This window comes from Acomys minous, assembly GCF_964271855.1.
Source record: "Acomys minous genome assembly, chromosome: 4".
In the NCBI taxonomy this organism is placed as follows: Eukaryota; Metazoa; Chordata; class Mammalia; order Rodentia; family Muridae; genus Acomys; species Acomys minous.
Genome location: NC_140486.1, coordinates 107,631,129 through 107,643,928, shown reverse-complemented (window position 1 = coordinate 107,643,928; position 12,800 = coordinate 107,631,129). Strand labels below are relative to the sequence as shown.

General features: G+C 39.3%; 1 protein-coding gene across 12 annotated transcripts in view; it reads left to right on the top strand.

Moving 5' to 3' along the window:
- Window positions 1-12,800, top strand: part of UNC80 (unc-80 homolog, NALCN channel complex subunit) — a 184,662-nt gene that overhangs the window by 59,141 nt on the left and 112,721 nt on the right. For all 12 annotated transcript variants that reach the window (XM_084778985.1, XM_084778984.1, XM_084778990.1 and 9 more), the window contains exons 20-22: window positions 737-843; window positions 1,928-2,024; window positions 4,764-4,936. In XM_084778985.1, coding sequence (XP_084635111.1) covers window positions 737-843; window positions 1,928-2,024; window positions 4,764-4,936 — 377 coding nt within the window. The remainder of the gene's footprint in view (window positions 1-736; window positions 844-1,927; window positions 2,025-4,763; window positions 4,937-12,800) is intronic.

The window sequence follows — 12,800 nt, the reverse complement described above, 5'->3', positions numbered from 1 at the left end:
GAAAAACACACTGTTCTCGTGAGCAGGGGCAGTGGTGAAGCCTGAGCTATTTGAAGGGATGAGGAGGACAGGTCTTGAAGTCTACCAAATACCCAAAGAAAGGACAAGAGTCAAAGGACAGTGTGCAAACATAACAGCAGGCTGGGGAAAACTGGAAAGAACCGGCTGAGGGAGGAAATGGCTGAGTCACTGTAGCAGAACAGCAAGCCGGAAGACAGGCAAGTAAGCCCTATCATGGCTCTCAAGTACCAACATACAAGGGAGAACAGGATAATGCAAGTATATGAACCTTATAAAAGACCGTTGCATTGAAGGGACAATTAGTCCATGAAAGAATCGCATTAAACGCCGCTTGGGGGCCCAAGGAGTAAACGACATTTAGGTTGATTTAGATTATATTAAGAAATAGAGAAACAGACAAATTTGAGAATGGGTTAGGAGATAAAATGCATAGGCTTTCAAAAGAGATGGGAAACTTATCCAACACAGGTGGGTGGATTGTGGCTTCCTGCAGTGGAGGGAACAGGCCCATTTGTCCTGCGCTTACATGCTCACATGATTTGAGCGTTCATCCCTGAACATTTGGACTGAATTCATGTATCCTGAAAAGAGCTTGTTTTTTGCTTCTATTTTTATCGGGGCCATGTAACTTTCATTGTTAGTTCGGTACATGCTGGCATTTCTGTTTAATTCATTTGAGAGCAAGTGTTCAACTTTCCAAAATATCGTTGACTAGGAAACTGGCTGAAGCGATCTTCTCTCTCTGGCCTGGCAGACGGTGTGGAGGATCTACTGGACATTAGCTCCGTGGATCGCCTGTCTTTCATCAGGCAAAGCTCCAAGGTAAATAGGACACTGCTCATGACGTGAGCAGTGGAGTCACTGACTAAAAACAATTAGGACTGAAGAATGGGAAACGCATAGGAAGAGTTAAAGAAACCTTGGAGTTGAATAAGTTCAGAAATTTGATAAGCAACTAAATATTCAAATGTCCTAGACAAACTAAAATATCTAGCTAGTAAACTATAGTAAGAATTATAAAAAGTAAAGATTCAGTAAATATCGCTGCAGCTGTATCAACACAGGAAGGCCATAGGAAGGTGACAGAAATTTTTAAAATATAATTGGAATTTTTACACACATTCTTTTTTTGTGTGAAAATATCTATCACTGGAGTCTACCCGCCCCCAGCTTCCTTTCTGTGCTGTTACTTGTGTCTTACTAAGTTGGTTTAAAGTCAGAATCACGAAGCCAAATCAATGGTTTAGAAGAGACATGGAGCCAGGCCAGGTGGTGGCTTGGAGAGCTTAGTGGCAGCGTCTTAAATTCAAGCCCAACCTAGCCTATAGAATGGGTTCAAGACTGGCCTGACTATCCTGGCCAAGTCCATGAGTTTCTAGAACAATTCAGTAAGAAAGCCTGGGATGTAACTCAGTGACAGAGCACTTCCCTAGCAAGTGCCAGTGTCTACGTTCAATTCTAGGGGAGTGAAGAAAGTGGGAGAGGGAGAGAAACAGGAAGGGAAGGGAGGTAAAGAAGGGATGGAGGAAGGGAAGGGAGGGAGGGGGAGCAGACTTATTGTGCTATAACTTGATTTCTATATTTAAAAGCCAGTCTAGTATTTTCGACTGTGGTTGTGTTTGCTAAGGATGAATGTGGCTTTCAGTTTGGATTTTATCAGAAGTAACACTACACATACCTGAGTTGTTCACTAAATTATTTTCCAATTCATCTTCTCATCTCCTACCTGGCATTCCTTGCACCTGCAGTTACAGTAACATCTTTTGGGGAGATATGGGGCTGTCTTAGATGACAGCACTTACTAGACGTGGAAGCCAGAAGAACAGCACCATTGTCACACCCTAAACAATTTATTTTAGCCCAGCCGTTGGCTGCTGAGTATCTGAAGGCTGTCTTTTGTCCCCAGGTCAAGTTCACCAGTGCTGTCAAGCTCTCAGAAGGTGGGCCAGGGAGTGGGATGGAGAACGGCCGAGAAGAGGAGGAGAGTTTCTTCAAACGTCTTGGTAAATGTCAAGAGTCTAAAGATCCTTTTCTTCTTCTATTCTTCTTTTCAGTTACTTAAATTAACTGGTCCATTTCTTTTTGATGAAATTGTCTTCTTTTTTTAATGGTCATTTTCTGTTTGTATTGTCTTTCCCTTTGTTCTTTTAAATGTGTCTTTTAGTGCTATCTATAGCTTCTTTATTATCATTTTGGTTGAAGAGACATGTTTTTACAGAGACCTCATTGTGACTCTCACCCCCTGGTGGGCACTGAGCGTGCAGAGAATAGAACAAAGTCTCTTCTGGTTGGAGCCTGGGAGGCTCAGGATCTCCTATCCACCCACCTCTCAGCCTCAGGGTTCTGTTCCTCTCGTGGCTGACAGGTGGCCGCCCTCCCTCTGCTGAGGGGGAGTGTGCAAACTTTACAAGGCAATTTGTTCCAGAGCTAGACAGCCTTAATTGTTAGGAAAACTTTTTTTATCATCTGAAAATACATTTGCCTATAAACTTGATGGTTTGTCCTAGTAATAACATCTGTAACCACACACACACACACAACGTCACATAATGCTGTGGTCCCTCTTACTCATTTCATGTTCTCTCTTAGAATCTCTTTGGACTAAATGTCTGTGATGTTGTTGTTGTTGGTGGTGGTGGTGGTGGTGGTGGTGGTGGGGTTATTGTTGTTGCTGTTGTTATTCCATGGAAGCTTCTCTAGTTCTATATTTTGATCACTTTTTTTTTATATGTTCATGGTAGGTGGTGAGCAGCGTAGACTGTGAAGGTTCAGATGAAATGCATCAGGCTGTATTTGAAATTAAACAGTGTGGCCAATTGTATAACTAAGACGTGGGGATAGAATATGTATGAATAAAACTTAAAATTACCTTGTCAGTGTTCTCATCACGTAGCTGGTTTGCATTGGTCAACTTTTCGCTAGTGTGTCTTCCTATCACTCAGTGTAATTATAGCATTTGGTGCAGCCTCTATTGACTCTCCATTTCATAATGTTTATTACTTTATTCTATAGAATGCAGTTAGATCACTTGTCCAAAAAAAAAAAAATGAAAGGAATGGTTAAAACCAATTTGAATTCTGGGTCTTTTCTTCATAACTGGGCTTTGGATGATCCATCTAAATTGATACGCATTTTCATGCTTTCATCCAAGTTGGTCATTTTATTACTGAGCAGAAAAAAGAAGAGTGGTAGCCCCAAAGGCTGTTGTAGTTGAATATGTTTAAGTAGTAATTTGTGGGAATAGCTTTTCAACAAACCATGCCATTAATTTTCTAATAATCCACGAACGTTTCCCAATCTCTTTACAAAAGCGCCATCAAGCTTTACCAAAAAATGATCTCCTTTCTATCTTTATGATTATATAAAAATATAAGTGTCACCTAGTTCATTGTGAAGTGTTCTTCATAAAGGCATGGTGGTTTTTATGCATATAACATCATAAAATCATCCTGTCCTTTTAAATGCCTCTTTTGGAATTTAGCAGAGACATCAAGTTTTCAGTCTAAGGTTTCAAGTGTGCTCTAGGCTGGAAGTTTTGGTCCATTGTGGAGAACTTGTCTGATATATGAAGATTTATATTTGATCCTTAGTACCAAAGAAGAAGATGGGGGATGCCCTCTAGATCTCTTCCTAACAACCCAGGTCTTTGCCAGCTTCACAGTTTCAGTTTGTTCACACTCTATCCATGTCCTGTGGAGTTTCAGAGACAGTCTCTCTAGGGTTCAGAACCAAGAGCATCCTAATGACAATGTTCATGTGTTTGGTTATTGAAAATGAAGCTATTGTGTGTCCTGAGCCACATGCCGTGCTGCTTCAGTGTTACCTGGGAGGTGCTGTGGCCGTATCTCATAGTTCTTTTTTATATACACATTTATATTATTACACACATGTAAAATAAACTACATACAGCAAGAAGAACCACAGAAAACCAGGAATTATATTACTGTTATATTCATAGTGGTTTTTGGCTATTTGTATTTAACAACCTTGAAGAAAACAGCTTTCCTATCCTGTTGAGTCGAAAATTCTGAATGTAAATTGGCATCTATCAGATCTCATCATTATCAGCTTAAAACATCTATTCAGACTTGGAAACATCTTAACCTCGAAACAACTATTCTTGATTGTAAAGCTAAACTATCTGGTCTCCAACTCCATCAGAGACTTGAGAAGGAATAAAATTAATTACCTGAGTAAATAGGAAGTGCTCAAACCAAGTGACTCGACTGTACTTAAACTCAATATAAGACTTGTAGACCATAGAGTTATAAGAGTCAGATATTTGTTGTTTAAAAGTCAGATGGGCTGTGGCATTTCATTACATCTGTCCTAATTGATGAAGGTACTTTATTTTCCCATTTTGTAGAGTATTCTTCATGGGAGAAATAAAAATATTGTCATTTCCTTTTATTTCCTTGCACGATCTTCTTCAATTAAAAGGTCAAAATGTATACTCTCACTCACCTTTATTTCAAATATGCAACCTCTGTCACAATATTAGAGATGCAGCAGCAAATGTAGACCATGCATTGAAATTGTTGGGTGAAAATATTGAATGTTTATGTGCCACATATCACCAATTAATTCAAGTTTAAAATGTGTTCATAGCAAAAGTACAGAGGAAGGGGAAAGAGCGGGAAAGAGTTTTCAGACTTAACTACAGAAAACCTACTGGCATGTCTCTGAAACGTTTTCATGATCCATTTCACTTTCTTCCTTTCACAATGGCACAACCCCTACAGGTTGCCACAGTTTTGATGACCACCTTTCTCCCAACCAAGATGGTGGAAAAAGCAAAAATGTAGTGAATCTGGGAGCAATCCGCCAAGGCATGAAACGTTTTCAATTTCTGCTAAACTGCTGTGAGCCAGGGACAATTCCTGATGCATCCATCCTAGCCGCTGCCTTGGACCTAGTAAGTTACAGAATTTTCCTGCCCTTATTCGTGTTCATGTCAACAATGGAGGAAAATGTGAATCCCAGTCCCAATCCTAATGATGTGGTCATATTTGTTTATTTTGTATCAGAATTATTATCAAGTAGGAGGGAAGATGGTAAGATGAGAGAAGTAAATAGACAGGGAAATTATTAATAAATAATCACTGAGAAGTAGCGTGTGTAACGGTGCGATTGTTAGTATATGAAAGCATTATAACCTCAGGACGTCTGAGCTGGAAGTTCAGCCAGATTTTTTTTAGCCCAACAACTGTAAAATGAGAGTTAATGCTACTATGGAACCTTCTTTCCAGCGCTGGTGTAAAGCTTAAATGAGATGCTAAAAAAAAAAAAAAGCCCTACCACAGTGCCTGAAATATATTAACACTCAGTATAGTAGTCTTATTTTTCATATATTAGTTCTTGGGGATGTCTGTTTTTGAGACAGGGTCTTACTGTTATTTCTGGCTAGTCTAGAATTCTTTATGTAGTCCAAGCTGGCCTCAAATTCAGACATTTGCCTCTGCCTTCCCAAGTACTGGGGTTAAAGTTGTGTGTCACTTAACAAAATCCTCACCATGGAATGAAATAACTTAATTTACTTTTGACTCACTTAAGAGATGCCCATTGACGTCTTCCTCCATGCCAGGCACAGTGCTAGCAGCTACAAAGATGGAAAACTTGGACATTCTGTATATAGTCCTCTATGCTGCAGTTGTCTCAGTGAGTGCCACACCCTAAGGCTGATTGATGATTTACAACTATAACCAGGAAGACCAACTTATTATAGCCCAGTGGGAGAATGCCAACAAAGAGTAGATTAGAGCCCAGGCCTGGCTTCTGTCTTCAGAGAATCTGTATTTTATACTCATTTATGTCGACTCCTCTTAATAAAAAGATGTGGAGCCTCTGTAAGAATTTCAGAAGCTTGACAGCTCAGGTGACTTTGCTCAAGGTCATATGCTAATTGGTGCTAAAACTGGGATCAGAGCAGAATCTTCTAATTCCATATAGGACTATTATAGAAACACCATATGCTTTCTATGTCAAACAATTATTTAAATAAATCAAAATTAGTTTCAGGATGCATTGAAAAATATATGTATATGGCCTCCTATAATCAAGTAACTTGTGAATGCCTTTTTAATGATTCAAAAACATTTTATTTAAAGATATTTCTTATCGTAGGAATACATGATAAATTCATAATAGGAAAACAAAATATCCTCAATTTTGAGTGCTCACACCACAGTCATTGTCCAAACCAGTGATTTGTAACATTTGGCAACACTGATTCTTTTAGATTTGGATAAAAAGTGTAAAATTCTCTCAAGAAAACCCGCATTTATAGACAAAAATTAGCACATATATCAGAAAACTAATGGATTTCCCACAGAACTCATCTATAAAAACTCAAGAACATTGCCTTGATAAATGTGTCACCACTGGCAAGGAGACTTGTCAGGCAACTGGAATTACATCATTTCTATTCATTTCTATTCACCGATGAAATAAACCCAGAAGGAACCATTTCACCTTTGCTTCCCACATGGGAAGTTAGGGTTTATATTAGGATATGGGGACCAGTCAGCAAAAGAACACTCTGCAGGATGTGGAGAAAACTCTCACTGGAGCAAATTAGTGCTGGCTTCTGAGTCAAAGTAATTTTAATTACAATATTGATGATCAATTTGATATTTAAATTTCCAAGGCGGTGGAGTTTTACTTTCCCTCATTAAAATGATTCCATACCTACCTGATTTCCAACTGTTGTACCCCTTAATTTTTAGAGAAATATGAGACAGGGGTTTCAAGCCACAAATAGACTGTATGTAATGTGGACTGGACTAAACCACAACAAATCGACTTTTTCTTTTCCTTGCCCCTAAATGTAAAGCTGTGACTTGAGAGTTAGCAGATCACTGGGCTCTCATTCCCTCCTTTCCCTGAAGAACCTACTCTAGCAGTGTTCGTTCTTCTTAATCTCACAAATTCCATGATAACCTGTAGAAGAAGTAGAGTTGAGAGCATGTGAATGTATCGTCTTAGCCTCCGAGCACAGAAGCGTTTCCTCAGGCAAGTCGATGCCCTCTGATAGAGTGGCCTGTGGGGGTAAGGGGAAAAGACACTCGATAATTACATATACTTGGCAAAGTATGTGGCCCTGGAGCAGTGGGTGGGTGATATTAAGAGGGGTTTTCATAACCAGGAGTCTTTTATTCTAATAAAGACCAAGTTCAGAAGCCTGAATCCCAGATGTCAGAGTCAGTAAGAATTTAAAGAAGCCAAAGAGTGGCCCATCTTTAAGCAATGAGGGTGACCCATTGACTTGGATAGAAGTCTCAGTTATAAAGACAGTGGTAGAGGAGAAAGAGACATGAGAAGAGGTTGATAATGGCAGATTTTGTTCTATGAACAGTTTTTTTCCCTCCTTTATTAATTTATTCTTGTTACATCTCAATGGTTATCCCATCCCTTGTATCCTCCCATTCTTCCCTCCCTCCCATTTCCCCCTTATTCCCCTCCCCTATGACTGTTCCTGAGGGGGATTACCTCCCCCTGTATATGTTCATAGGGTATCAAGTCTCTTCTTGGTAACCTGCTGTCCTTCCTCTGATAGGTCTATGAACAGTTTTTAAAGCACTTCCACGTTATCTTACTTGTTGGTATAAGAACAAAAGCATCAGGCCAGGATATGGTCCCCGAATGTTGGCACACTCGGACTTTACTAGTATGTGCTGACAAGCCAACGGAGAGAAAGTAACATGTAGGTGCATGTTTTGTGTTCTTATATCAAAGTGGCATTTGGTGCTGGGTGTCATTTGTGCAGTTTTCACAGCTGGAATTTGTCAATATAGAACTAGGTTAGGAGTTCCTCAAGCATGCCCTCATGCTCACAAATTTCTCCTATGTATTTGGTTTCCCCCACCAACTAATCCATCTGCTTCTAATTTTGAATGAATTCCTGTTTTATAATACCTCTGTATGCCCTCTCATGCACTTGTAATTTTGCTCATGTATATGATATAGATATGAATATAAAGACACACACACATATAGTATAAGTAAGGTAATAGATATTACAGATATGCATAGATGATGGATATTAAGCTGGTAGAGATAGATAACAGATGCTAAATAGATGATAGATAGATAGGTGATAGGTATATGGTAGATATGTGATAGATGATACATAAATACATAATATGTGCATGCATATGCATATAGATACACAGATACATAAGCAGACAGAGGTAGGCATACAGAGCACAGGTGTAGAAATACAGATCAAGACATGGTTGTAAATTCGGCTTCTTTATCAAGTAGGACTTAAAGGCAGAAGTAAAACATGGAGTGAGTTAGTTCAGAATTATAGTCCATTTCCTCCCACCTCTCTTCTACTATTTTGTCCTGATGTTTTTAGGTACAGCTTAAATTTAATTTTGTGTTAAAACATAGTTTTTGCTTTTCTTGCTTCATTGTTCATGTAATTTAAATGTGTTTTTTTTCAAATTAGCATTTTTCTTCCGAATCAGGAGGTACTAGTAGGTGAAGAAAATACTAGAAACTTGCATAGCCAAATTTAAGAAATGTAAAAGTGTGTTTGCTTTAAATAATAAGACTACTACACTACAAGAGTGAAATTCAAGATCCCTGACCTAGCTATTCCTCATAATCATTTTCTTTAGTATAAATGTATCAAATACTACTGTAACTTTTTTTTAAAGTTTACAAAAAGAATCTCTTTCACATAAAGTTATATGAGCTACCAACACAAAAGGAATAGGACGCAGCCTTGGGAAGCACGTGTTTACTGTCTTCACAGTCTCTTCTTATTTAGTCAGTGGAATCTTTAATGTGTATAGATGGTGACTTCTAGTCTGGGGTGATTTATCTGCATGAATACAACTCACAATGATGCCAGTTGGCTTTATAACCAATTTCCATGAATTTTTAAAAATTTCCATGAATATTAACACATCTGTGGGACTATAGAACTCTCTAGTCAGTGACTGGAGAAAATGTAATTCATGTTCAACTATTTGGCCTTATAAATAGACAAAATTAAAAAAAAAAAAGTAAAAAAAAAAAGTCATATCCATGACAACCTCACAGAATAGTCCATCCCTAGTGATTTTAAGAGTCCTGCTGTCTTAATGTTGAGCCTGTGCCTACCAGAGTCGTGGCTTTGCTTTGTTCTTTTGTTTTGCTTTCTCTTACTAACCTGATTTTGAAGTTGGCTGACATGAAGTCATGCACTCCTTTTGCCTCAGTGCTGGGTTTTCTTCTGATGTGGTTGGTGCTACTACATTAATTCTTACTGTAGAATAGTTTCATTAACTATAGCACAAGTTGTAAATTTGTTTTATTTTAGCAAGCTATTTCTATGTTTTTTCAGAATTTTGGCATTTTGGCATGTGAATGTCATTGCACATGGGCTTTGATTCAGAATAGTTCCTAGGTATACATAAGAATTCCATTCTGATTATAATTTTGCATTTGGTGTAAAACCCGAATTTTATAGTAGTTCCGGGAATTCTACATGGGTGCAGTTGTGTAATGAAAGCTCACATTAGTCTGCATTCTTGCTTATGTTCTTTACTTGTTTACCTCATTATTTTTACCAGTCCGTTGCCCCACAGTGACTGACTTTGGACTTCACCATAAAGTTTATGATGTTCTTACATACGTTGAATAATTCAGTTTGTATCTTTCTCCATCCCTTCACTGAAGAATCATTTGTCCTTTACGGATAATTTTAGAAGATTGTAGGTGAAGTATAGTGGTACATACCTTTAATCCCAGCACTCATGAGGCAGGGGCAGGCAGATGCCAAGCTGGTCTACACAGTGAGCTTCAGGACAGCCAGAGCTACATAGTGAGATCTTGCCTAGAAAGAAAGAAAGAAACAAACAAACAAACAAACAAACAAACAAACAAAGAAACAAAGAAACAAAGAAAGAAACAAAGAAAGGGAAAAAAATCAATAAAACAACAACACACACACAAAAACAAATGTACAAAAACCAACCAAGCCCCCCAAAAACTCTAGTTGTCAACTCTAGTTGATGCTTTGTTTACTAATTTTGTTGCTTTTATTTTTTTCATTTATGTGCTGTATTTTAATGGAGAGAATTTTAAAAATTAATTTAAGATCATTTAATTCATCCACTTTTCCTTTATGGCTAACACATTTCCTTATCTTCGCCACGCCTTCACTTGAGTGTGCCACCGCAGATGGTGGTCACAAGATGACACTGGACATTGGTCCTTTCCCTCCATCGCATTTGGGTGAGGATCTGTTGTTCACAGGCTATCCCTGGCTAGCTGGCCTTCCCGTTTCCAGTGATCTTTTTCACTGCCTCGTGCCCCAGGAGCCCCAGGATTACAGATGAACTGTACCACACCTGATTCATGTGCACTCTGGGATCAGAACTCAATCCCTCGGCTTAAAATGTCCCCAAGGTTTAGCAAATTCTGTTGAGTAACTCTCCTTTTACCCCGATGTGTTCCCTCTGAGGTAGACCTCACCAGAGGGGATTCAGGAGTCAACTGGAGCAGCTCTCTCAGCCAGGGTGTTTTAAAAATGTCCCTGTTTTCACCTCAACTTGAAGCTCCTTCTGCAAGAATTGTTACAAGTCATAAGCTGAAGTTTGCTTTCTGCCCTTTCATGATGTTGTTTCATCCCTCTGTCCTAATAGTCCTTATTCCAAATACCTTTTTAAAATACCTTCTGGTTACTGTTGATAGTTTGCAGTTTCACTAAAGTGCTTCTGCCATATTTTTCTAGAGTAGTGATTCGCAACCCCTCCTAATGCTGCAACTCTTTAATACGGTTCCCCATGTTGTGGTGACCCCCAACCATATAATGATTTTCACTGCTGCTTCATAACTCTAATTTCGTTACCGTTATGAATTGTAATGTAAATAGCTGGTATTTTTGACTGTCTGAAGTGATCCCGGTGACAGAGCCATTCGACCCAAAAAGTGTCACGACCCACAGGCTGAGAATTGCTGTTCTAGAATTTTGTGCGGGCTCTAAATCACGTACTTGACATTCTATAGCTATTCTGGAAAACACTCAGGTGTTATCTCTTTGATAAAAGACACCTCACATTCTTTTCTGATGTTTCCTTCTGGAAACTGCAGGTGAATGCTAGCTCTAATTTTATCGCCTGGTTCGGCAGCCTCCTCTGTCTATCCCGTTTCTTTGTCTCTTTCAATTCTGAACAGTCCTAGAAACTGTTCAGATATCATATTCACTTCACTGTCTCTCTTTCAAGTGAGTCTGAGCCCATGATTCTTTCATTTAATTCGTTGATGTGCGTTGCCGTTTTACCTGTATGTCTCTGTCTGGGCACCATGTGCATGTTTGGGGCCTGCAGAGGCCAGAGCAGCATCTTAGATTCCTTGGGACTGGAGTTACAGATGGCTGTGAGCTACAAATGTAGATTCTGGGAACTGAACCCAGGTCCTTTAGAGGGGAACCAGTTCTTTTAACTGTAGAGCTGTTTCTCCAGCCCTATTCCCACCATTCTTAATCAAGGACAATGCTGTCCACCACAGGATATTTCATAAGGTCTGGAAAATCTTAACTATTCACAACTTGGATATTATGAGCAGATACCAAAGATGCTAATAAATATCTCGCTCATCGTATGCCACCTTCAAATCAGTAATCAATGAATCCAAATATTAATAACATTGGTATTTTAAAAAATCCCTCAATTAATCTATGTTTTACCCTGTCTTTTGGATTTTAAAGTTCAAGAGCAGTGCTACATTTTCTTTCATTTGTACAAGGTCAATTTTAAAACCAGAGATAGTAGTAGTACATTCTTATAACCACAGCATTCAGGATACATAGCCTGGGCTACCTAATGAGAACCTTAGCCCCAAACAAGCAAAGAAAATTAACTTCACATGAACGTGTGTGGCCTGACCCCCCACCAGCTCATGCCTAGGTATTTAACTTGTGGACCCAGAACCATCAAGGCGAATATTTAATAACTCATCCCACCTCTCCTCCATGACTGGGCTTTTTACTCTTCTTCTGCAGTCTTCCGTATCACCTTAGAAATAAAAATCGAAACAAAATTAAAATTGTAGGATGTCCTCCTCTCTGTGAGAGAAGCATGGGAGAATGGGGAAATAGAACGATCCAGAGGGTCCTAGAAACCTACAAGAAGAACATTATGATGGGCAGATCTGGGCCCAAGGGTCCCACTCAAACTATGGCACCAGCCAAGAACAATGCATGCAGTAAACTTCGAACCCCTACCCGGATCTAGCCGATGTACAGGACATTCTCCACAATTGAGTGGAGAGTGTGGTCTGACTTTCACACGAACTCTGGTGCCCCATATTTGACCACATCCCCTGAATGGGGAGGCCTGGTGGCACTCAGAGGAAGGATAGCAGGCTACCAAGAAGAGACTTGATACCCTATGAACATATACAGGGGGAGGAGGTCCCCCTCAGTCACAGTCATGGGGGTGAGGGAGGGGAATATTGGGGGGAGGGAGGAATGGGAGGATACAAGGGATGGGATACAATTGAGATGTAATATGAATAAATTAATAAAATATATTTTAAAATAATAAATAAATAAAAATTAAAATTGTATCTGGCATTTGTAGGTGTTTTAAACTAAAGGAACTTTGTCTTTCCACCCAGTCCAAAGAAGACGTCATTTGATTGTCTTTTTTAAACACTGACCGAAAACATGCCCGTGACTTGAGTAAAACCTGAAAATACTAGGCATCCAGAACATGCACTGAACAACTATGCGTACCCCAGCCTTCCCCCAGCTGCTGCTGAAGCAGACGGAGGCAGCTTGTCAG